Source organism: Protopterus annectens, chromosome 5.part0, assembly GCF_019279795.1.
Source record: "Protopterus annectens isolate FY-2018-M chromosome 5.part0, PAN1.0, whole genome shotgun sequence".
In the NCBI taxonomy this organism is placed as follows: Eukaryota; Metazoa; Chordata; order Ceratodontiformes; family Protopteridae; genus Protopterus; species Protopterus annectens.
The window spans coordinates 1402676949-1402704333 of NC_056735.1; the positions used below are offsets into that span (position 1 = coordinate 1402676949).

The window sequence follows — 27385 nt, forward strand, 5'->3', positions numbered from 1 at the left end:
TTAGTACTACTATTATTATTATTATTATTATTATTATTCTAATGTAGCTAAAGAAGGACTTGTAGTTATCCTTAACTTCAGAAGGCAGCCTACATTCATGGGTTACATTACTAATCCTAATAGTATTTTTTGGTTCCCCGGGAATGATTTTTATACTACTTTTGTTAAGAGGAGTTTTAGAGCGGTTATACAATTTAAGGATTTTTTTCACTTGCAAATTTTATTTATGTTGCTGGACCACCAAAGTGGCTTGTTCTGTTCTTTCTTGTTATATGTTGCTCTAGATGGGACTGCTAATGCCATGCATTTGCCTAAATGGGTTTATAACTCCTTTGTGAAGCTGACTACTGTATCAGCATCTAAGCTGGGTCTGTCATAGATGAATTTTAAACTTTTGTTATATAATTGTATAAAGTTTGCTCATTCAATGTATTTAAATTCAAAGATGGTGGTTTCTGGGGATTTGGAGATTTTGCAGGCGACTGTCACAAGTTTATGGTTGAACTTAACTGGGGAAGGACAACAGGAGAGACAATAGCATGGAATACCTTGAGCCCAAATCAGTCAAGTGGGCTTAGACCTACAAGCTCACATAATGTGGTTAACACGGATACTGCTGTACCTAAAGTGATAAATGCTTCCGTGTGCCACAGCGCCTCTGCTAATGGGATTCCTTGCAACTTCTAAGGGCTCCAGTCCCTTCAACCAGAAGATCCACTGAACTCTATCATTGATCAGAGGTGTAATACCATGAGATGGAGTCATCTGTATCCACATCTGGAGGGGATATCCACACAGATCAGACTTAGAGAGTTTTTATGGAGGACAAAGAGTTGAAAGACTTGAAATGATTATTGCCCTTTCTACCCTAAATTTCATTCACAGGAAAGAAATGAAACAGACTGGCTGAAAGTCATATGTGAACCTTCCTCTTTACATAAAGAAGAGGCATCCAAAGCCAACTCTGCTTTGCTTTGCTGCAGGGGGCAAAATTTGAAGAGAACTGCAATTAATTTCTGGAAAAAGCTCAGCCTCCAGAGAGCTCCATACCCAGAAGAACCATTGGACACAAGAGTTCCTAATATTCAGGTCCATGAGAAAACTGGAAATGCAATTTATGGAATGATCTACTATGCCCTCAGGATGTGAACTGCCACCAAGAAGATGGTGTGGCTGATGCCAGCAGCTAGACCAACATCGCTTCCATATACAAGGGGTATAAACAAGTCATTCTCTGCTTTTTGGATATTACATCATGGCATGACTGCCTGACCTTATCAGAAGAGGACTGGATTTTATCTACCCCTAAGGAGCCTAAAGATCAGATATTAGAATCCTCAACTCTAGCAAGATGAAGTGCAGTGCTAACTCTTCCCTGGGCACACTAGTTCACCTGCATCAGTGAGGCCCATCAACACAGAGCAACCATTATCACAACCTGTAACTCGGAATTAGCAGTAAAATGTTCAAACTGATGGAAATAAACCAACAATCTATGGCAGGGTTACATGGATGCGATACCAAAAGGATATCTGTGAAAAAGTGATGGCTGTGCAACTACTGACATATCACTATCCAATGTAGCAGCCATTTGTGGAGTTGTACTACAACAACTGTTAAGATTGTGGCCACTGTTGACCTTAAGAAATGCAGTAGGGTGCAAACCTCAACATAGCTCTGGTCTGTCAGTCAGGATAACAAAGTTATGAACAACTGAGCTCCTTACAAGGATAAAAAATACTGGTACTGAAAACTATCTCCACAGCGAACACAATCCTTTGCACTACATGACTCTTTGGACTGCATTTACAGCAGGGCCCAAGATATTTCATGTTGCTAAGAAATTCTTTAATGATCCTCCAGTAGCTAATCATTTGAGTTGGAGAAACATTGCAAGATCCTTCTCCTGCAAAGCCTTTGCCACCAATATCAGCAATAACACTGTGATGAAGTGGCACAAACCAAAGGTGAAGTGGAGAAGCTTCCTGTGGGGTTCCTGAATCCTGATGTGTCAATACTTATACCTACTGTTACCACTGGCACTATTCAGACTTCCTGCAGCAACGGAGTTGTGACCACCTAGAGCACCACCACCCAGAGCCTGTGCACCAAATGGATTTTCCGAGGTGCTGAGATGGATGAGATAATGGAAACCTCCATTTCTCTTTTACTTTTGGAAGAGGTAAGCGTAGAAATATTTTTTTTATCATTTTCAAATAAGCAATACGCTCGGTTGTCACTTTGGAGAGTAGAGATTAGACATGCTCCTGGACCTCTACAAAGGCCAAATTATCACAGAGAAGGAAACCTGACAGCAGCAGACTTAAAGACCTTGTATGACATCCAGAATCCATTAGTCTTCTGCAATGGCTCTATAATGCTAAGGCAATCAGGGAGACCTAACCTCCCAAACAAACTTCTGGGCTGAAATCAGGAAGTCTGCAGAGTTCCTTACATTGTCCACATTTGAAGACTTAGCAGAGAACTTAAAAAAGGCAAAACTTACTGACACATGCTCGATCCCATCACCCTGTGAGAAAACAACTTCTTCCTAACCGACCTGTCTGGTGTAAACAAAAAAAAAAAAAAAAAAAGGAAATGTAGCTGGGCTGTCATACACACATCTTTGCTGGCTAACAACAACCTTTTCCTTCTCTGAATATGTATGAAAAACACACACCAGCCACAAACTGATATAAAAAGACAGATAGAAGCCAGTAAGATCCACAACCGATTTATTGATTGAGCGCTTTCGTCTCACAATAGAAACTTCATCAGAATGCCATTGTAACAAAAACATCACCTTTTAGACATTGTCTTAATCACATAAAATGACATCACTTCCTATATACAAAAAGTGAATTCATACATAAATACAAATAACTGCTTAAAATTACTACATGACATCATCCTGTATAAAACACTTACATATATTCTACTTTAAGTTTTAAAATAGAACTAATAGAAATTGCACTGTTAATTCCTGGTGCCTCAGAGGCATTAATTCTCATTTGCCATCTGAGCTCCTTCAGTTCCAGATTTCGTTCAGGGGTCACCCCCTCTTACCCAAAGTGACTTGCTCAATGACAGTGAACCTGAAACTGTGTCCCGGGATGCAAGCAATATGTGCAGCTAGGGCATTTTTTGTTTCATTCCTACCAATATCATAATAATGTTGGTAAATTCTAGTTCTTAGTGCATTGATGGTTTTTCCAATGTAAAAACATGGACACAGGGAGCACTTAGATAGATATATAACTCCTTTACTGCTGCAAGTGAACTTGTTTCATATTATATATATATCATAATTGAGTATATATACCTCCTTGCCTTCCAGGATATACTTGCATCGCATGCAAAATCCACATTTTACCATGCCCCCCGTTCTTGAATTCGTCTTTCTATAGGTTTCCATCATATTTTTTATGCTGGTGTCCAGTGGCGGCTGGTGACTTCAAATCACAGGGGGGCTGCAGGAGACGCTGAATGGGTGGGGGTCAAAGGGAAGGGGTGTGGTCAACCATAAAGGGGAGGAGCTATGCACAAAACCACAAAAAACTAACTTTAATTAAATACGCTGCCCTGGGTGGCAAACCATCATTATGAAAGTCCAATCAAGACAAAAATAAGTGTAGAAGAATAAAAATATTTCAATGCATTGGCTGCATGACAGCTTACTTAATATCTAGATGGAAACAAAAGGTTGTGAGGCATGAAAAAATAAATTACTTTTTAAATACATTACTGGAATGCCAGTCAAAATCAAGTATAAGAAAAACCAGAAGCACTCAACTCAAACCACTTCTCCTTGCACTGCAGTTCTAATTATAATATATTCAGCTTTATTAAAGTACCAAGCACATGCTGAAAGTAGAAATCTATGTGATGCCCCCACTTGCAAAAATGTTTCTTATCCAAAAAAGACCTGCTGCCTGACAACTTGTTTCATGGGGAAAACATGATAAAAGTAAAAAATGAAAAGCAAACAAGAAACAAGCTCAAGATACATTGCTTAAAGGATTACTGTACAGGTTATGGACCACACATGATTGGCATTCTGTTTAGTTTACGGGTAAAGTCTGTAGAGATGACTGGAAGTCTCCAACAAGTGTAATGAGCTTTTTAAAATAATGGAATCCTGTCCTTTAATACCCAAGGCTTATACATTATCTAGTCAAGTATTCTCTGCATGGCAACAACAGAAAGGCTTTCAATGTTGGCAATTCTTTAACAGTATGCTTATTAAAGCTTACTTGCATCTTACGATGTCAGACAAGCTTACCTTATGGTCATTAAAGCATTGCTACTTAAACACAGAGCAACAGGCACTTTGAGTAATAAGCATAAATCTGAGTAATAAGCATAAATCAACAGTACAAAAATATGACAGAAACCAGACCATTCTGCAAAATCAAGGACAGATGAAAAGCCACTGTAGTACTTATGCAGTGTGTCCTCCCCATCCAAGGTAGATACAACTACTCCTTGCCTTGCTTGGACACATCCAGAGTCACTACATGGGGAGTGGGGTGCAACAAGCATGTCACAATTTGAAATCTCTCTGGCTGACTGTGATGGCCCTGACACATTTGTCATACCTCTCAACCTCAAGAGCAAGAAATCTGGACAAAGCCATACACAGAAGTGGGACAAAGGCACAACAATAAGGACAATTTTTAAATATTGCTCTAATAAACTTAGAAAGATAATAGAATAGGTCTTGCATTAGTATGAATTTTCTGAAGGGTATAAAATCTGAAACTCAAATGTCTGTCATTTTCTAACTTCAGTCTTTAGTGATTTGTCACTAATTTGCCAAAAACACAATTTTATGAAAAATGGACCAAAAATGTGATGCAAAAATATAAAATAGACACACAATACAGCTGCTACCTGTCAAAGAAGGGACACTTTAATATTAGTACTGCTACCTTGAGCAACTGACAAAATAAAAGAATCTACATGCATTTCAAGTAATCTATAACTTTGATTATTACAGTTATTTCTTAATTGTAAACCCTCCATGTTTTCTTCCAAAATTGCTATTTTATGGAGGGATTATTAGGGGAAGAGCAACATTTTGAGCCAAAAATTGGGGACAGTTGAGAGGTTGGCTATGCCTAATTCTATAAAGCAATTTATTTGCATGTACCTCTCAACCTGTTAATGCAGTAAATCTGAACAAGGCCAAATATATTGGGGGCACATATAAACAGTACTAAAAATTGCTCTTGTATAAATTGAGACAGTTGATAGAACGGCTCTTACTTTAACATGCATTTTATGAAGGTTATGAAGTCTGAAACTTATTATTTAGTGACTTCTGGCAAATCATTTAGGAATTAAAACTACAAATTTTATGAACAAACCAAAAATAAGAAGCAAAAATCTATTCATTCTTTGAAAATCTGGACAGTTGGGAGGTATAGTTCAGCTGGGCCTGTCTGAGTTTGCTGCCCTTCCCCTGACAAAATAATGGTTGAACTGGAGCCTCTGCAGCCATTCCAATTAACCATTACTTGGCTATTTCACTCCATTTACCATAAACACTAATGTGCATACTGCTTTACTTCAATGATTGGACTTCATTTGAAAGTTTTATTTTGTATTTTACAGCACAAACATTAAGTCATCTGTTAAACAAAGCAATGCAGTCTCACAATGAAAACTTAGCATTAAAACTTCTCTGCCCTTGAAACTCACATTCATTGAAACAGCATTGAAACCCACATTCAAAGAAAATACATTTTGCCAGTGGCAGATAAAGATTAATTTTGGGCTGTTTTCAATCATAGGCCCCTTGCATATGAAACATACATGTGCTCTTTGATACACCTTCTTCATTGTACTAAAATTATATTCCTTGTACAATACAGTACACTTGTTAGAGGGTGTTTTAAATTTGTTTTGAACATTTTTCCAGTAAGCAATGAAACAAAACATATGCACCCATAATGGCAAAAGTGACCAGTTGAGAACATTTATCATGATAAAGTCTACTCAGACTTCCACAGTCCACCATTATTAGTAAATATACACAATTCTACAGTCCACCATTATTAGTAAATATGCACAATTCCACAGTCCACCATTATTAGTAAATATGCACAATTCTACAGTCCACCATTATCAGTAAATATGCACAATTCTACAGTGCACCTTTATCAGTAAATATGCACAATTCTACAGTCCATATTCAGTGAATTCAGTTCTTGCCATAGCTGTCAACCTTAGCACAAAAACCTGGACGAAGCCAATAATGGGGGAATACAGTCCCAAAAATAGGGACAAATTTAAAATATTTATCTTATAAACTTAGAAAATTGCTAGAAAAAAAGGTTGTGCTACTATGTATTCTGAAGAACATGAAGTTTGAAATTCAAATGCCGGTCAATTTTACTGCGGACAGAACAAAAACAATTTTCAGCAGAGACGCAGGGATTAATACTGCAGACGCGTCTTTGTAAAATGGCAGGGCACCAGAGCAAATCCACACAAACACAGGGAGGAGATGCAGACTCCAGACAGAAGCCACCCCAACCAAGAATCAAACCAGAAAACCTATAGCCGTGAGGCAACAATACTACCACTGCACCATCAAATCTGCAAGGAATTAAACATTCAGAAACCTGAAATCTGAAATTCAAATGCCGGTCAATTTTACTGCGGACAGAACAAAAACAATTTTCAGCAGAGACGCAGGGATTAATACTGCAGACACGTCTTTGTAAAATGGCAGGGCACCAGAGCAAATCCACACAAACACACGGAGGAGATGCAGACTCCACACAGAAGCCACCCCAACCAAGAATCAAACCAGAAAACCTATAGCTGTGAGGCAACAATACTACCACTACACCATCAAATCTGCAAGGAATTAAACATTCAGAAACCTGAAGTCTGAAATTCAAATGCCGGTCAATTTTACTGCGGACAGAACAAAAACAATTTTCAGCAGAGACGCAGGAAATAATACTGCAGACACGTCTTTGTAAAATGGCAGGGCACCAGAGCAAATCCACACAAACACAGGGAGGAGATGCAGACTCCACACAGAAGCCACCCCAACCAAGAATCAAACCAGAAAACCTATAGCTGTGAGGCAACAATACTACCACTGCACCATCAAATCTGCAAGGAATTAAACATTCAGAAACCTGAAGTCTGAAATTCAAATGCCGGTCAATTTTACTGCGGACAGAACAAAACAATTTTCAGCAGAGACGCAGGGATTAATACTGCAGACACGTCTTTGTAAAATGGCAGGGCACCAGAGCAAATCCACACAAACACAGGGAGGAGATGCAGACTCCACACAAAAGCCACCCCAACCAAGAATCAAACCAGAAAACCTATAGCTGTGAGGCAACAATACTACCACTGCACCATCAAATCTGCAAGGAATTAAACATTCAGAAACCTGAAGTCTGAAATTCAAAAGCCTGTCAATTTTATTTAACATTTGTTAATCAGGACAGTCTGACTTGGAACAAAAACAATTTTCAGCAGAGGCCCAGGAAGAAATAATGCAGACATGTCTTTGTAACATGGGAGGACACAAAAGCAAACCCACACAAACACAGGGAGAAGATACGGACCCCACAAAGAAGGAACCCCAGCCAAGAATCAAACCTGAGAACCTGCAGCTGTGAGGCAACAATGCTACTACTACACCATCAAATATCAAGCATTGCAACATTTACAAACCACAGATATTATGAGGAACAGATCAGATCAAATATGAGGCAAAAATCTGCAATTTTTTTACAAATGGTGGTGGGTAGGGAACTCAAGTCTTTAACACCTGCATACAGGGTACAGGGTTCAAGCCTGAGGTATTCCCTACCACACCACCATGAGCACCTGGGGCATTTTCACACACACACACACACACACACACACACACACACACACACACACACACACACACACACACACACACACACACACACACACACACACACACACACACACACACACACACACACACACACACACACACACACACACACACACACACACACACACACCCTCCAGTTACAAGCACCAGCTAACACATACACAACTCCAGTTACAAGCACCAGCTAACACATACACAACTCCAGTTACAAGCACCAGCTAACACATACACAACTCCAGTTACAAGCACCAGCTAACACATACACAACTCCAGTTACAAGCACCAGCTAACACATACACAACTCCAGTTACAAGCACCAGCTAACACATACACAACTCCAGTTAAAAGCACCAACACATAAAGTAAAATTCTCCATACACTTACCTGTCTGTTCTCCATACCATATCCTGCCCGCGCAATACTCACAAAGACCCGCGAGATCCCAGTAAAGCTCCTTCCCGACGACGAGATCCCAAGCTCCCTCCCGAGACTGTTGTTGCTGTTGCAGTCTGGATGCGATATATCCTCCCAGCGTGTCTGCGCATAGACCGACGATAGTCAGGACTACTGCGCATGTGCGAAGTCCGCGAAATTTAAAAAAATTATTTTTTTTTAGTTTTCTTTTTTTTTTTGTTTTCTTTTTTAATTTGAGGGGGCTGCAGTCTGGCAGCCCGATGCCACGAGCCGCCCCTGCTGGTGTCTTTTTATAGACAATTTTGGGGAATGTTCCTACCAAGTCAAGGTGTTCTGGGTTCGCATGGAATATGTGCCAATTGTGTGTTAAAATCCTTTTTAATATTGTAGAATTAGAAGTTATGTCCTTACCATAACGTTCCATGTGGAGTGTTCATCTCGCCTTTGTTCTTACACCTGGGTTCGGAGCCGATCCTCGGCTCCGTGTCGGCCGCTTGGCACTTCGATAGTTGCCATCTACTGTCACAGAAAACATCCCTAGTAAAAGGGCAAGGGGTTAGGATAGCAAGAATGGTATCAGAACATGATGAATTTGTACATCAGTTGAATATATTAAAAAACATGCTGACAAAGAGAGGATACCCAGAAACATTTGTGGATGGGATATTGAAGGAAGTTACAACAAAGAGAAAGAATGGACATTTTATTCCTCTGTTAGGGAAAGCACAGAGTAGTGAAGAAGTGGTTGTACACAATGAAGCACTTAAATAAATCAGGTATATTTAGATTTAACAACCAGTTCTACAATATTAAAAGGATTTTAACATACAATTAGCACATATTCCGTGCAAACCCAGAACACCTTGACTAGGTAGGAACATTCCCCAAAATTGTCTATAAAAAAGACACCAGCATAAAAAATATGATGGGAACCTATAGAAAGATGAATACAAGGACGGGGGGCATGGTAAAATGTGGATTTTGCATGCAATGCAAATATATCCTGGAAGGCAAGGATGTATATATACCCAATTATGGTGTATATATAATATGAAACAAGTTCACTTGCAGCAGTAAGGGAGTTATATATCTAAGTGCTTCCCTGTGACCATGTTTTTACATAGGAAAAAACATCAATGCACTGAGAACTAGAATCTACCAACATTATTATGACATTGGTAGGAATGAAACAAAAAATGCCCTAGCTGCACATATTGGCTTGCATCCGGGATATAGTTTCAGGTTCACTGTCATTGATCAAGTCACTTTGGGTGAGGGGGGTGACCCCTGAATGAATATCTAGAACTGAAGGAGCTCAGATGGCAAATGAGAACTAATGCCTCTGAGGCACCAGGACTTAACAGTGCAATTTCTATTGGTTCTATTTTAAAACTTAAAGCAGAATTTTATATGTAAGCGTTTTATACAGGATGATGTCATGTAGTAATTTTAAGTAGTTATTTGTATTTATGTATGAATTCACTTTTTGTATATAGGAAGTGATGTCATTTTATGTGATTAAGACAATGTCTAAAAGGTGATGTTTTTGTTACAATGGTATTCTGATAAAGTTTCTATTGTGAGATGAAAGCGCTCAATCAATAAATCGGTTGTGGATCTTACTGCCTTCTCTGAATATGATGATCTCTTCAGGACCTCCTCCCAAAATGTGACATTTAGAATGGCCTGATACAGAGCAGTTTGAAAGAAGAGGCTCAACCATGCCATCTGGTGCAGATAAACATTTGATGCTGCTGCAGTGGTAAAAACATAACCACAATCATAATTACATTTGGCCACCTTAAATTCCATAGAAGACATCAAAAGCATATTTTCCAGAAAATCTTTGATTCCACAGAGTAATCTATTAATGTTCCCTGATGCCTTAGCTAGATTTCCCCTAGTAGTATAAATACCACCTTGGGTCTCTCCTGAAAACATGTTACTAGCCTAATGGGATTAACCTAGTCAACAAAGGATGGTTAAATAAACACAAATAAATACTGCTTCAAGTATTTTAACCACAAGAGTGTACATAGGACAAATAAGAAAAATAATTTAAAGCCCTAATGTATAAAGTGGAAATGAACATACCTTCTTGGCAAACTTCTTCCCAGCTTTAGACTCATTATCCAACAAAACATAGAAAAGTGCTGCAGTCTCTTGAGACTCATACTAGGCCAAAAAAAGAGATAATGTTGGAATCTGCTCCAGGATGTTTGCAAGGCATGACATGCTATTCAGATGGAGCTTACAGAAGACATCTGGCTTTTGTGGAGATAAAGCACCAGTGTATGTGTGCTTCCAGGTCACAAAACAACTGCATCCTTAAGCACAGGATGTAGAGATGCTATGAGTCAAACTCCAAAACCCTCTTCCTGAGGTAATGATTAAGTCTTCTGTGAAGAAGGAAGAATAACTGCAGAAAGTCTGTTATAAGCCTAAGGATTTACTTTAAGGAAGAGACATCATGGAAGGGAGCTAGCTGGAGGAGAAGACTCAATATCCTTGTCTGTCACAGGGACAGAAGTCTCAGCCTTTCTGATTTCCCAATCCACCAGGAAGAGACAGAGGTGAAGAGTGACATCCAGCTTGAGAAAGCCACCATAATAGTAAGCACAAAAACAAACTGCCTGGCACACATTCAGGATTGAAGAAACAGATCCCTAGTACAGAGGGAAATGTCCAACAGTAGGACTAATATGAGAGAGCTGTTCAGAACAGATCCCTGTAGAGCACTACACATCATGATATTCCCGTTTGTTGATAAGTGCAGACAGTATTTAACAAAAGTTTAAATGTCAGTGCTACATTGTGTCAGCTATGGAATTATCATACTTTGCTTTGAATGGCATTCCTGAGATCAGACTACTCACTGCAAAGGGAAAAGGAAAATGTTTTTTAATGAATTAGTGAATTACCACTTTCTCTAAGACTGTGTGACCTCAGAGGTTATATATTTATATATAGATATGGAGAGAGTTAGAGCGCATGGTGGCAGCACACCCAACTTCAATAGAGAAATGGAGAGGAAATCCCTTTGAAAACGATGTTTATTTATTTTAACTGTGATTAATATTTGTTCATCCGAGTTAATTAGCTTATGATACTTTGGGTATTTTGCTGTTTTAGTTACAATATTTTTGAGTCTCGCTGAACCACAAGAGCTGTCATGAAACTACACTCTTGAATCATGTAGTCATCGCTCCCATTACAGACCTCATAAGTATCACACAGTAAATGCACAATGGGCAAGACATTAGCAAAAACAAGACGACTGGGTACGGGCAGGGCTTTTGGAAGTACACTCACCCTTTACTGCAGAGTCTTGACCAAGTGGCTGGAGTACACACCTTTCAGCTGACATCAATATCAAAGGTCTTTGCTAAGCGACTTGTGGGAGTAGTATGAATGTGAAAACCATTTGGCCATGTTCTCTACGACTGGAAGTACAATCCTACTCCTGTTAGGCTCTATGTCTCCTAGAAGATGTCAAGGAGAGGAGTAATTCCTTTCCAATCCCCCCTCCCCATGACATCAAAAAAAATTGGTCATCAAAAGGACAGAATCTGATGTCTTACTGGACAAGAGAAAATCTCCAGCCTGTGAAGGGGTGTAAGCTACCAAAATTGGTGGACCACCTGTGACAGGGAAGCTTTGGCTACTGCCTCACCTTCTTACCCCTTCCCTTCTCCTTCCTACCTTTCTGACTCTTGTCTGAGACTGCATGAGGACCTGCTTACAGATCCTCCACTGCCTGCATCACATAGAAACCACCATGCTGCTGTTAAAAAAACGTTCATTTCTTTGTCTGCTTATAATGAGATGATGGATTGAACTTCTGACATATTCAGTAATTCTGTATGTTGTGCTCCTCCTCAGACAATTAAGATATGTGGGTCCTAGTAGGTGATCTGATGAAGAAAGCCACTTTGAAGATTTCATGTACATTTCATACACTAAATGCTGGTAACATTCAAACAAAGCACACCAGGACCGAGATCTAAGAAGCTCAACTGTCAAGAAAAACTGGGGAGGTACAGTCATACTTTCTACCTGTAACTGTAACACCATGGCATGTGCCAGTAAAGAGCACTTGTTGGTCCAAGGGAAGGATCATGGGAAAGAGATGCATCACACACCACAGAAGGTGCAGTGAAGTAAAATCAAACCACAGCAAAAGAATGCAAGGCAAAAAAAACTCAGAACACCAAGACTCCATGTCAAAAGCTTTACAACCCCAAAAGGGAATGAAGATGGTTCTTTTCAATTACCCAAATACTTTACTGTGCAGATGGGATTACATCAAACACCACAATGCTAAATAAATGTTTTTCTAAGGAAGGTATGCTACCTATGCTTACTGAAATATGCTAATGATGAGATTACGGCAGCATATCTCCCATGAAATGAAATTGGGTGAGTGATGGTTGAACACATCAAAAATACCTCCAGATCAAGTGTAGTCTGGGAGAATGCAGGTGGAAAACCCACAAAGACTTGGTTATGATGGCGATAGGATATTAAGACTCTTTCTCAGCAGAAGTTCTCACCATTTACACTGTTTGATGCACAATATTTCTCTTAAAAGGTGCTTTGTATGCAGCTGAATGAAATCAATGACTGAATGATAATGTGTACTAAAGGCAACAAACTGGAGTTCTCTACAAAAACAGTCCTTTGCAAATAGAAACTGGGGCTGAGAAACATTCTCTTCGTAAATATGCTCACCTGAAGATAATATTACTATGTGCACTGATGTTCTTCCCACCGTACACAGATGTGATCCATGTCTGCCTAGGTTTCACTCCCCACATCTTGAAGCAATCAGCAGAGAAGGTGGGAAAGTCCCATTTCTGGGGTTCAAACATATCATTGACACCATCTGAACACATAGGCATTACCATTTCTGTACAAGCCTAAAAGATAAAAGAAAAGTAAATAAAATCTTTAGCTGTTGTTAAAACACTGGATGCATGCAATTATGTATGAAAAATGTATTAGACTTTAAACAAGCACTTTGGGAAACAATCAGAATAATCTCAAACACTCAGCATCAGAAAACTGAAAAGAAAGCAAATGTAACACAACTGAGTGTATACTTGAGACAACAATGTGAAAAAGCCACATATGGTAGCCAAAAATCTTCATCTAGGGCTGAACCCAGGACCCTTGAGCTATGAAACCGAGACCTTAGCACTCAGCCATCAATCTGCTCTATGTTATTTTTTTTCCTTCTGACATTTCAGCTCCCATGGGCCCCATAACCTTAACATTTATAATTTTGTTTAAGTCTGTGACACAACTGAATGATGGTGAAGACTTCATATAATGCACCTTGTAATACAGAGTCTGCATTTAGCGGTGTCACTATTAATGTATGCTGATGCTTTTATAACAGCATGCACACCAGCTGCTCGGATTTGTGCTTGAGTACTGACACTATAGTGCACCATTAGAAGTCCTGCACTGCTGATGTTCCATCTTTTGAGTCGGACATTAAACAGAAGTCCCATCTTCTGGATTTGGTCGAACTTAGGTGAATGTTAAAAAAACAAAAAAAAAAACAAAACAAAGAAAAATGGCACTCACCAACACGAACAGGATGTTTTATTAATACGCAATGAACATTCCATCATGAGCCATGGGCAAATCCAAGTAATAAAAGTTGCAAAATCAAAACATAGTACAAAATACAAGGAGAAAGTACAGTTGTGTACTCTTACCATAAATGTAGATGTTCGAGTGTGTTCACTGTTGCAGTCATGACTGTAGGGTTCTTCCTGCCAGCAGCAGCCCTTGATCGGCCAGAATCCCAAAGTCTGGATTGGGCGTCAGCTGAGGTCGCTTTTATCCTGATGTCAATGCGCCAGGAAGTATAAAGACCTCAGCCGACGCCATTACCCCAGTTTTTCTTGCCCCAGATGTCAGGTGCCCAAAACCTCAGCAGCCTAAATACCTCATAACAGACAATACTCAAAGAAAAAACAAAAGAGGGGGTAGGAGGGAAGGTAAAGTACAGTTTTGTACCTACCATAAATGTAGATGTCCGAACTGGATAGCATCTGCAGTCATAACAAATGGGTTGTCCTGTCGTCAGGCAGCCCTTTTCCAAAGTCTGGGTCCGCTTCGCTGATGTCGCACTTCACCCAACGTCATCTCTGCTGGTCTTCGGGTATAAAGGCATCAGCCGACGCCATTTTCCTCAGTGTTTCTTGCCCCAGATGCCAATTGCCCTCTTGGAAAGCTAAATTTTGGATAAATGCCAATGTTTCCAAAATAGTAGAAGGCAAACACAAAAATAAGCATGTATGTACATATATACAAACAAATACACCATAAGAGACTCCCCAGCTAGCTATTAGGAGGGTAAATACCCTAGGAATACCACAGAGGGAAGGAGGAGGGAATGACTGCAGATGCTATCCAGTTCGGACATCTACATTTATGGTAGGTACAAAACTGTCCTATGTCCTTCATGGATGCATCTGCAGTCATAACAAATGGGTAGAATACCATAGCCAAACTAGGGGAGGAGGAATAAAAATTATGGTGTAGTTAGGATCCCTTGCAGTACAGCAGTGGCAAACCCTGCTCGGGATCTAGAGTATAGAGGTAGATTATAATGCTTGGCAAATGTATGCACGGAGGTCCAAGTAGCCGCCTCAATAATGTCCTTGGTTGCCACACCTCGTAAGAAAGCTGTGGTAGTGGCTGTAGCCCTTGTAGAATGAGGTCTTATGTTCTGTGGAATTGGTTTTCCATGGTAGGAGTAACAGAATCTTATGCAATTTCCTATCCATTTGGAGATTGTCTGTTTGGAAATTGCTTTTCCTTCCCTTCCTGTTGCATAGGCTACAAAAAGCTGGTCAGTTTTTCTGTTACTTTTGGTTCTGTCCAGGTAGTAGCGTAACTGTCTATGTACCATCCAAGGTATGCAGCATTCTTTCACCTCTGTTTTGTGGATTGGGAAAGAAGGTAGGTAGGTGGATTGCCTGGTTTAAAGACACTCTGGATACCACCTTAGGCATAAATGTAGGATTAGTTCTCATGGACACCCTATCTTGATGGAAGATTAGGAAAGGTTGCACTGCCATTAAGGCCTGTAGTTCCGAAACCCTCCTTGCTGAAGTAATAGCCAGTAGGAAGGCAGTTTTCCATGACAGGTGTTGTAGATCTGCTGTTGTTGCTGTTTCAAACGGGGGGGAGTGTCAACTTTTCTAGTACAAAGTTCAAGTCCCATGCTGGTAATGGTGGTTTCCTAGGAGGTTTTACATTCTTGATCCCTCTGAGGAACTGCCTGAGTAGAGGATGTGAAAAGACAGGAGGATCAAAGCTGTATTCTGCTGAAATAGCTGATGCATGTATCTTGATGGAGGAATAGGACAGGCCTGTATGTAGAAGCTCTGCCAAGTACTCCAGAATGTTAGCAATATCTATGTTCGACACATCTTTTCCTCTTTCAGTACTCCAAATGATGAACCTTTTCCATTTTCCTGCATAGTTCCTTCTTGTTGAAGGTCTGCGGGCTTCAAGGATAATGTCTTTAACCCTTTGGGAAAGGTCTGGGTTAGTTGCTGCTATGTGATGTTCCAGGCAGTCAGTTGCAAGGTTTTTAGGTTGGGATGTATGATGTTTTAGTTGTTCTGAGTTAACATCAGAGGCATCAGGGTATTGACCACATTTTCTCGAGACATGCTCCTCAGCAATGGATACCAGTGTTGTCTTGGCCAGTTCGAGCTATCAGAATCATCCTTGGACGCCTCTTTGATTTTCAGTAGTACCTTGTGCATCAAGGGAAGAGGTGGAAATGCATATGCTGTCAGGCCTTTCCAGCTGAAGGATAGAGAGTCCACCTTCCATGCAAGTGGGTGGAATGTCCTTGTGCAGAATTTTGAGCTGGTGATTGAGTGGGAAGTGAATAGATCTATTTGTGGCATTCCCCATTTCTTTGTGATGGCCTTGAAGATGTCCGGGTGTAGCATCCATTCGTGAGCATCCGAGGTGGTTCTGCTTAAAATGTCTGCTAGTGTATTCTCTTTTCCCGGTACAAATATTGCCTGTAACTGGATGTTGTAGCTGAGAGCCAGATTCCAAAGGTCCAAAGTCATTCTGCATAGGGGGTATGAATGAGTGCCTCCCTGTTTGTTGATGTACCACATGACTGTGGTGTTGTCTGTCCTTATCATCAAATGGCCTTCTTTGAGGAATGGTCTGAATTTTTTGATTGCCAGTTTTACTGCCAGCATTTCTTTTTGGTTTATGTGCAGGTGCAGCTGGTCCTGAGTCCACAGTCCTTTTGTCCAGCATGTGCGCCCCCCATCCTAGGTCTGAGGCGTACGTTGTTATGGTTTGGCTTGCTCGAAAGTTGTGGAAGGGTAAGCCTGGGTTTGACTGGCATGCTTGAGCCCACCATAGGAACTCCTGTTTTAGGCATGGGATTAGTGGTATTTCTGTTTCTAAGCTGTGCCTGTGTTGAGACCATAAATTCTTTAGGTACCACTGTAACTTTCTCATATGCAGTCTGGCATGTGGGACCAAGATTATGCATGATGCCATGAAGCCCAAGGCCTGCAGAACTTTTCTTGCTGTTAGTTTGTTCTGCTTTGTTAATGCCAAGAAGTAAAGAGGGAGCTCTTTTTGTTTTTCTGCAGTTAGAATGCCATCTGTTTTACTGTGTCCAATTCCGCAAGAAAGTTCTTGTTTGGGATGGTATCAGCCTTGACTTTTGTAAATTAACTGTGTATCCCAGGGCTTGTAGCAAGTAAATGACCCTTTGTAAATCTGTTGTCAGCTTGCTTTTGTTGTCCGCTTGTAACAGGCAGTCGTCCAGGTATGGGTAAATTTGGATTCCCTGTACTCTGCAGTGAGCGATTACTGATGCCAGGCATTTTGTGAATACTCTAGTAGATAAGCCAAAGGGCAATGCTGAGCACTGATAATGCTCTGATCCTGCAAGAAATCTGAGGTATCTTCTGCAATTTGGTCGAATGGGGCTGTGCAGGTATGCCTCCTTGAGATCTAGAGTTACCAGCCAACACTCCTTGCCCAGCATGGGAAGAAGTTGCTGTAGGGTCAGCATTTTGAATTTTGGGACAATGATGTATGTGTTTAAGATGGACAGGTCGAGAATAGGTCTCCAGTTTTCTCTTTTCTTGGCACTAGGAAGAGTCTGGAGTAGAATCTTTGCCCTGTTCTGTTATTGGTACTCTTTCCACAGCTCTCATCTTTGATAATTCCTTTATCTGCTGCAGAGCTTCTATTTTTGATTTGGAGGCAGGTTTGGCATTCCTCTTTTACTGGTAAAGTGTGGAAGTGGAACCGTAGCCTTGGTCTATGGTTTGCAAAATCCACTTGTCTTTTGTGATATAGTGCCAATTTTTGAGAATAAGGCTAACTTTCCGCCTAATGGTGCTGCTATTTGCTCCTGGTAGGCGGAGTCAGAGCCAAGTCACTGTGATTGTCCTGTTGCAGTGGCAGTGGTTGTGTCTGTGCCTCGGTTATTGCCTTGCCACTGCTCTGTAGGCACCTCCTCTGGATTGATTTCTGCCCCTCTTTGGGATCTTGTGGAGTCAGGAAAGGACCAATTTTTGGCAGGCCAGTTCCTGCTAAACCTTGGGGTTGAACCTGTAAGAAATCTTTAACTGTTTGTACAGATTTTGCCTTTTCTTCCATTTTCTTCATTACCTGCTGGGCAGGTTCCCAAATAGACTGGCCTTATCCATAGGAGCATCTAATAGTTTTGCTTTAACATGATCCGTAAGACCTGTTCTTTCAACCATGCATGCCTTCTTATCACTGTGCCAGTCATGGCTGATCTAAATGAAGCCTCCAGTGCATCATAGCCACATTTTAAGGAATGGTTACTAACCTGTTGGATGTTATTCACCATTTCTAATACATATTTCTTATCTAAGGATTCATCAGAGGACAGCTTTTTAATTAACTGATCAAGCATAAACTCTTGGTATTGGATCATGTGAAACTGACAGTTTAAAGCTCTAGCTGAGAGTGTAGCAGAGGTGTAGACTTTTTTTTTCCCATCTTTTTTTTCCCATCTCTAAGGACCTGGATTCCCTTTCAGAGGGAATAGGTTTTTTGCTGTGGTCGAGGCTACTGCCTTAGGCCCCTGGGATATAGTTTCGGGGTCTGCAAGAGGGGCCTTGTATAGGTGGCGATGAGTGTCTGGCACCCTGTAAAATCTATCTGGTTTGGCAGGGGCTGGAGGTAAAGAATCAGGTGCAGTGCAGACATCATTAAATGCATCGTCCACAACAGGCAGAACAGGAGGTATAGCTAAGGGCCTGTGTTGTGGTAAGTGCAGAAAAGTCCTAAGCCTTTTTCTTGAATCTGAGAAATCTTGTCCCTGCCATTGGAATTGTTCTCTCATGGCATGTAAGGTTTCCCCAAAGGAGAATTCCTCAGGTGGAGAGGCAGCTGGAATGGATTCTTCAGCATCGGAATCTTCATAATTGGAAAAAGGAGCCTCTGGCTGGTCTGTAATGTCTGAGTCATCCAGAATCATCAGAGGACACAGGCTCGGGGCTCTGCTCTAGGTCTCTTTCTGGGGCTGAGAGGCCCTGTCTGGGTGAGATTGGGATCCCCTAATTAAGGATATTAAATCTTCTGCCAGAGTAAGCATATGAGAACTAGAAGTGGGCCTGTGTGAGGGGGGTTTAACAGGCACTGATTTAGCAGATTTGGCTGCTTTAGCCCTGGCAAAGGCCTTAATAGACATGGCCGCAGGAGGCCTAGCAGCACCACGGGTAGAGACATCCAAAGGGATGGTGTCCGATAAATCACTAGGAACCACAGTTGTAGGCAAAATTTCTGAGGCTGATTCAGGTAAGGTAGCAGGAGCCTCAGTAGTTGTCATGGATTCGGCTGAAAATTGACCAGTTTTCTCGGTTTCGCCGAAACCGAGACACTCACGCTTGCTTAACCGTGGTTTCGGCCGAGTGTCGGTCTTTTCTTTGCGTTTAACATTTGGGTAGTCGGAGGATCCGACGGCATAATGTACGCAAAATCTGAGCCGAAAACTGTTCAGCAAACTCTGACCGATGCCTAAGCGTCACGCGGTTGAAGGAAGCACAGGCCGAACAGGCTGCTACGTCGTGGTCTGGGCCTAAGCAAGGCAAACAGTAAGAGTGGAAATCTTTATGAGGTATTTGTTTCCCACAAGTTAAACAGTTATTGACTTTTTCTGACATCGGCTGAGGCAAGAAAGAGTCCCAAATGGGGTACTTAGCTTTTTAGAAGTCTTCGAAGTAATATTCGGTAGTAGTAATCTATGGATCTGACCGACCGGCACTTGCGAACAGCTTCTGCTTCGGGCGCCACGCGGCAAGAAAGACTGAAAATGGCGCCGGCTGATGCCTTTATACCCAGACCAGCAGAGATGACGTCGGGTGAAGTGCGACATCAGCCAAGCCGGACCCAGACTTTGGAATCCGGGCTGCCTGACGACAGGACAACCCATTTGTTATGACTGCAGATGCATCCATGAAGGACATCTCAGACTGCAACAGTGAACACACTCGAACATCTACATTTATGATAAGAATACACAACTGTACTATGTCCTTCATGGTTCACTGTTACAGTCATGACTGTAGGGTTGAGTCCCAAAGCTAAGAAAGAGTGGCTGGAGGAGAAACAGAAGGAACAGCCACAAAACTTTGCAAAACCGCAGAAGCAAAACTGGCCCTAGATTTAGAATAGAGAGGGAGGTTGTAATGCTTAGAAAAAGTATGCACAGAACTCCAAGTAGCAGCTTCTAAAATATCCTTGGTAGGAACCCCACAAAGAAAGGCTGCTGAAGTAGCAGTAACCCAGGTAGAATGAGTCCTACTATTAACAGGAACTGGATTGCCATGAAAAGAGTAACAGAACTTGATGCAGTGGGCAATCCACTTGGAAATAGTTTGCTTAGTGATTGCTTTCCCTAGAACAGTAGGAGCATAAGCGACAAACAATTGGTCAGATTTCCTGAATATCTTGGTCCTGTCCAGGTAAAAATGAAGCTGCCTGTGCACATCCAAAGAGTGCAAAAGACTTTCTTCCTCACTTTGAGGATTAGGATAAAAAGTAGGCAAATGAATAGACTGATTCAAGGCCACTGCCGAAACCACCTTAGGCATAAAGGTGGGATTAGTCCTTGGGGAAACCCTGTCCTGATGAAAAATAATGAAGGGTTCCACAGCCATGAGTGCTTGCAATTCCGAAATTCATCTAGCACAGGTTATAGCTAAAAGAAAAGCAGTTTTCCAAGACAAAAATTTTAAATCCGTGGAAGCTGCAGGTTCAAAAGGAGACAAGGTTAATTTTTCCAAAACATAGTTAAGATCCCAAGTGGGAACAGGTGCTCATATAGGGGGCCGAACATTCTTAGCCCCTCTAAGAAATTGTTTAAGTAATGGCTGAGAAAAAATCGGAGGATCCACATTGTAATGTGCAGAAATAGCAGAAGCATGAAGCTTGATAGATGAAAAAGATAGGCCCATATGTAAAAACTCTGCCAGATACTTTAAAATAAGAGGAATGTTCGGAACAGTAGAATCACCACCTTGGACCTGATTCCAGGAGCAAAATCTTTTCCATTTACCTGCATAAGATTTCCTAGTGCTGGGCCGTCTAGCTTCAAGGATTACATCCATTACCTGTTTGGAAAGAGTAGATGTGTTTACAGACCTTGGATCCGCCAGGCAGCTAGATTCAGAGTTTTGACATGACTGTGTAGGATCCGGCCATCCTGTTGAGACAGTAGATGAGGGATTTGAGGCAGAATCCAGGGAGGCTCCTGAACTAGGTTCATCAGAGTGCAATACCAGAATTGTCGAGGCCAATTGGGAGCCAGTAAAATCATTTGCAGTCTGTCCTGTTTTATCTTCAGAAGTACCCGAGGTAGAAGAGGAAAAGGAGGAAAAGCATATACTGAGAGGTGTTTCCAGCTGAATGAGAGGGCATCCACTTGCCATGCTAGTTTGTGGTAGGTCCTGGTGCAGAATGTTGGAAGTTGATGATTCTGAGGGGATGCAAAGAGATCTATGTCCGGACATCCCCATGCCTTTATAATCATCCTGAATATCCGAACATCCAACATCCATTCGTGTGGATCCGAAAGTGTCCTGCTCAATGTGTCTTTTCCTGGCAGGAATTGTGCCTGTAAGTGGACTCTGCAGGTCAGTGCAGTGTACCACAGAGCCATGGCTAACCTGCCCAGGGGGTAAGAGTGAGAGCCCCCCCTGCTTGTTTATGTACCACATCACTGTAGTGTTGTCTGCCTTTATCAACAATTGCCCTGGTAGAAGAAAGTCCCTGAAGGCTATCAGAGCATTCTGTACAGCGAGCATCTCCTTCAAATTTATGTGCAGGTGAATTTGCTCCTTTGTCCAAACACCCTGAAGACATCTCCCATGCATGTGGGCTCCCAAGGCATAATCTGAAGCATCCGTTGTCAGAACTTGGTTGGTTGGTGGAGGACAAAAAGGCCTCCCCTTGTTCTGGAGACAGGCTTCGGCCCACCAAAGAAACTCTTGCTGTAGACAAGGCAAAACCATGATCACTGTTTCCAAATTGTGGTAATGCTGAGACCACACACTCTTGAGGTACCACTGTAGATTCCTCATATGCAGTCTTGCATATGGTATTAGGATAATGCAGGAAGCCATGTAACCTAAAGCCTGTAGAACCTTTCTTGCAGTCAGCTGTATCATTGAAGCCAGGTGTTGGAAAGAAGAAGCCAGTTGCACTTTTTTGTCTGGTGTCAAGGAAGCCATCTGGGTTGTAGTACTCAGAAGAGCACTCAGGAAAGTAATTTGTTGTGTGGGCACCAGATTTGACTTCTTTAGATTCACTGTGAATCCGAGGTACTGTAGAAGATGCTGCACAAAAGCTAGATTCTGAAGTAGAGTGTCTTTGTCGTCCGCTTGAATAAGACAGTCGTCCAGATAAGGGTATATTTGAATCCCCTTCTGTCTGCAAAATGTCATTACTGGTGCCAGGCACTTTGTAAAGACCCTGGGCGCAGTAGATAAGCCAAAGGGCAGCACAGAGAACTGGTAATGCTTCAAGACCGCTTTGAATCTCAGATACCTTCTGCACTCTCGCCTTATAGGAATATGCAGGTAAGCTTCCTTTAAGTCCAGAGTCACCATCCAAGAGTTCTTGCCCAACATAGGCAGCAGCTGCTGCAGAGTGAGCATCTTGAATGTTGGTACATCTAGGAAGGTGTTTAGTACGGAATGGTCCAGGATTGGTCTCCATGAATTTTCCTTCCTGGGAACCAGGAAAAGTCTTGAATAAAAACCTTGCCCTATTTCTAAATTTGGTACCAATTCTATGGCCCTCATAGCTAAGAGGGACTGAACCTGCAGTTGTGCCTCAGCCCATTGATGATTCAGCAGATCTGGCCAACCGTTCGGTCTTGGCAAGGTGTGGAAATTGAATCTGTAACCTCTTGAGACTATGTCCAGAACCCATTTGTCCAGAGTTATGAGGCCCCAATTTTGATAAAAAAGAGAAATCTTTCCTCCCAATGGTGCTTCCAGGAGAGGAGCCCCTGGAACCAGAAAGGGAGAGTCATAAAGACTGTTTCCGGTAGGGTTGAGACTTATCTTCACCACCTTCGGGAGAGGGGACAGGCCACTGCCTATTCCTAAAAAGGGTTTGTGCCTGTCCCCTACCTCTGGAACACCTGAATCTGCTTCTCTGAGGCCTGTCCGAGCTCGGAAAGGACCAAGGTTTAGCTGGCCAGTGCCTGCTAAATCTAGGAGATTGCACCTCTAGAAAATCCTTAACAGTCTGCATAGATTTGGCTTTGTCCTCCATTTTCTTTAATACCTCTTCAGTTTTGGCCCCAAACAAAACATCGTGCTGCAAAGGGGCATCCAAAAGTTTGGCCTTAAACTGATCCGGCAAGCTTGGTTCCTTTAACCAAGCATGTCTTCTAATAACTGCGCCAGTTGTCACAGCCCTACAAGAAGCTTCCAAAGAATCAAAACCACAATGGAGGGTATGTTTACCCACTTGTTCAATAGCATTCAATAAATCCTGTAACTCCTTGTCATCCGCACCAATAGAAACAGCTGACATCTTTTGTCTAAATACAGACAAACGGTATTGCTGATAACTTTAGCATATGTAATTGACAGTTCAAAGCTCTAACAGACAATGAAGCAGAAGTATAAACTTTTTTACCCCATCTTTCCAAAGCCCTGGACTCTCGGTCAGAGGGAATAGGATGTTTAGCAGAGGCCGCCTTAACACCCTTAGGGCCCTGAGAAATAGTTTCCGGATCAGGTGAAAGATTCTTAAAAAAACTTGTGAGAATCTGGAACCCTATAATACCTATCTGGTTTGACCAGAGTAGGGGGAAAAGAATCAGGAGAGAGGGAGGCTTCTGAAAAAATATCATCTACAATGTCCAATACAGGAGGAATAGCAAGAGGCTTATGCTGAGGGAGAAGAAGAAAATCCCTAAGCCTTTTCTTGGTTTCAGAGAATTCCTGTCCTTCCCAGTGAAAATGCTCCCTCATATCATGCAAAGTTTCACCAAAAGAATAATCCTCAGGAGGAGAGCCTGGAGGAAAGGAATCTTCAGCATCAGAATCCTCATAAGGAGGAAAGGAACAATCATGCTCAAGGGAAGAAGCAGAAGAAACAGAAATTTGGTCGGAAGAATCATAATCGGACTGTAATCTAGGCTTTTTGTCAGGAGGGGGATGAGAACCCCTGATCATAGATAACAAATTTTCAGCCATCCTAAGCATCTGCCTTTGAGGCCTAGGACCCTGATCAAAAGGCGTCTGTGCTTGCCATTTCTTTTTAGCTGGAGCCGTAGTCATTGTCTTAGAATGCAAAACTCAATCCATATTTACATGAAGCTGTGAAGGCCTGAAAACTCCCTCAGAAGCCGGTATCTGCCTACCGGCTCCGGACCCAACTGAGGGAGTAGTATCCGAAGGTTCATTCCCTAGCAATTCTGAAGGCCCCATCAGCTCCACACCGGAGTTGGTACAGGCAGTTGGTTCAAAAGAGGCGGATGACAGGGGCTGCAAAGGTGCCTCACTGACGACCGAGGAACCAGCAACTGGCAATAACTGAGTAATATCCTTGGCTTTGGACCTCGGAGGCCTGTCTTTATCTTTGCGCCTCTTACACACACCAGAAGCCGGAAAAGAATCCGAAGACATACTATAATTAAACCTTTTACCAAAATAGTAGAAGGCAAAGTTGTACCTACGCCTAATAGTATGCTGATTAAATCTAGCACAAAACCCACAATTAGCAACGTCGTGGTCAGGCCCCAGGCAGGGAATACAATAAGAGTGAAAATCCCTATGAGGTATTTATTTCCCACAAGAAATACAATTATTAACTTTTTCTGACATCTGACTGGAGCAAGAAAAAGACCTCCCCAACGGGGTACTTATCTTAAAAAACAAAAAATCCTGGAAGTAAATCCAAAAACAGACAGGAGTAGGCCGACCGGCATCAGCGAACTGCTCTGGGCACCGAGCGGCAAGAAAGACTGGGGTAATGGCGTCGGCTGAGGTCTTTATACTTCCTGGCATATTGACATCAGGATAAAAGCGACCTCAGCTGACGCCCAATCCAGACTTTGGGATTCTGGCCGATCGAGGGCTGCTGCTGGCAGGAAGAACCCTACAGTCATGACTGCAACAGTGAACCACGAAGGACATCCACAGAGGAAAAAAATAATCTAAGCAATAAAATCACCTGATCAATTAATGTTCTCAACACAAAATGATTTTAAACTTTTACCTCAATAACAAAAAAAATCCAGTTATGTTAGCTGGCACCACTTAGAGGCTATCCTTCTCCACAACAATCATAATAAATTATCTAAAAGTCTCTCCCCTGAGTTACCCAGCAAACACATCTAGGCTTAGTTCTCAGCCAGTCATCATCATTCCTAACCCACACACAGAAACAGTTGCTTAAAGTTCTGACTCAATGTAAGGCAGCCTACAAAATCTCACGCTTGCATACTGTAGATGTCAGGAAAGCTATTGCTAACAATATACTTTTAGCCCACCTGGAATATGCAATCTCAATCATTGCTTTGCATTCCACTTACAAGGCATTTATTACAAAAAAACTGAATTTGAGAACTTTGTTTTCTTTCGCCTGAGCCCTCCCTATGAGCATCACTGCCTTACTAACAATAAATCTAACTGGCTACATATTGAAGGGAGAGCTGTATTTCTACTAAAACACACTTATTTACAAACCTTTGCAAGAAAGTTACTACCCACCACTCAAAAACCTTCTACAATTTAGGAATACCTCATATTCCCTCAGAAAAACAGATAATATTCTAACCTAAACAGCATTCACACTGGCCATTGCAGAAAAATGCTTTAAACCTTTGGGGTGGGTTTGGCATTATGGTTAAGACCTTTACCTCATAAATAAAAGGTATAGAGTTTGACTCTGACCTCAGATTATTGTCTAAGCTTAAAATGACCCTTCAGGGCAATTAGCATATTATTCACCTAAGAACAAAACTAGCATCTACAAACTAGAATAAACTCCACCACATAAGCAGAACTTCAGTAAACTTGTAAGCCATGAAGAAATGGCAGAACTGACCATTGTTATTATGTTGAATTTACTTATTTCTAAGTAACAGTGAATAAAGTACAGTTTTGTACCTACCATAAATGTAGATGTCCGAACTGGATAGCATCTGCAGTCATAACAACTGGGTTGTCCTGTCGTCAGGCAGCCCTTCAGTCGGCCGGATTCCAAAGTCCGGGTCCGGCTTCAGCTGATGTCGCACTCCACCCGACGTCATCTCTGTTGGTCTTCGGGTATAAAAGCATCAGCCGACGCCATTTTCCTCAGTGTTTCTTGCCCCAGATGCCAGTAGCCCTGTTGCAGGCTAAAATTTGGATAGATGCCAATGTTTCCAAATAGATAGAAGTAAACACAACAATAAGCATGTATGTACATATATACAAACAAATACACCATAAAAGACTCCCCCCCAACAGCTAGCTATTAGGAGGGTAAACACCCTAGGAGTACCACAGAGGGAAGGAGGGAGGTAATCCTGACTGCAGATGCTATCCAGTTCGGACATCTACATTTATGGTAGGTACAAAACTGTACTATGTCCTTCATGGATGCATCTGCAGTCATAACAACTGGGTAGAATACCATAGCCAACTAGGGGAGGAGGATAAAAGTAGATTATGGTGTGTTTAGGATCCCTTGCAGTACAGCAGTGGCAAACCCTGCTCGGGATCTGGAATATAGAGGCAAATTATAATGCTTGGCAAATGTATGCACGGAGGTCCAAGTAGCCGCCTCAATAATGTCTTTGGCTGCCACGTAAGAAGGCTGTGGTAGTGGCTGTTGCCCTTGTAGAATGAGGTCTAATGTTCTGTGGAATTGGTTTTCCATGGAAGGAGTAACAGAATCGTATGCAATTTCCTATCCATTTGGAGATTGTCTGTTTGGAAATAGCTTTTCCTTCCTTCCTGTTGCATAGGCTACAAAAAGTTGGTCAGTCTTTCTGCTATTTTTGTTCTGTCCAAGTAGTAGCGTAGCTGTCTATGTACATCCAAGGTATGCAGTATTCTTTCCCTCTGTTTTGTTGGTTGGGAAAGAAGGTAGGTAGGTGGATTGCCTGGTTTAAAGATACTCTGGATACCACCTTGGGCATAAATGTAGGATTAGTCCTCATGGACACTCTATCTTGGTGGAAGATTAGGAAGGGTTGCACTGCCATTAAGGCCTGTAGTTCTGAAACCCTCCTTGCTGAAGTAATTGCCAGTAGGAAAGCAGTTTTCCATGACAGGTGTTGTAGGTCTGCTGTTGCTGCTGGTTCAAAGGGTGATAGTGTCAACTTTTCTAGCACAAAGTTTAAATCCCAAGCTGGTAATGGTGGTTTCCTTGGAGGTTTTACATTCTTGATTCCTCTGAGAAACTGCCTGAGCAAAGGGTGCGAAAACAGTGGTGGATCAAAGCTGTATTCTGCTGAAATAGCTGATGCATGTATCTTGATGGAGGAGTAGGACAGGCCTGAATGAAGAAGTTCGC

General features: G+C 41.8%; 1 protein-coding gene across 1 annotated transcript in view; it reads right to left on the minus strand.

Moving 5' to 3' along the window:
* Positions 1 to 27385, minus strand: part of LOC122801697 (prolylcarboxypeptidase) — a 755483-nt gene that overhangs the window by 69924 nt on the left and 658174 nt on the right. Inside the window, exon 8 of the mRNA XM_044071210.1 lies at positions 13046 to 13233. Within this exon, the coding sequence (XP_043927145.1) occupies positions 13046 to 13233 (188 nt within the window). The remainder of the gene's footprint in view (positions 1 to 13045; positions 13234 to 27385) is intronic.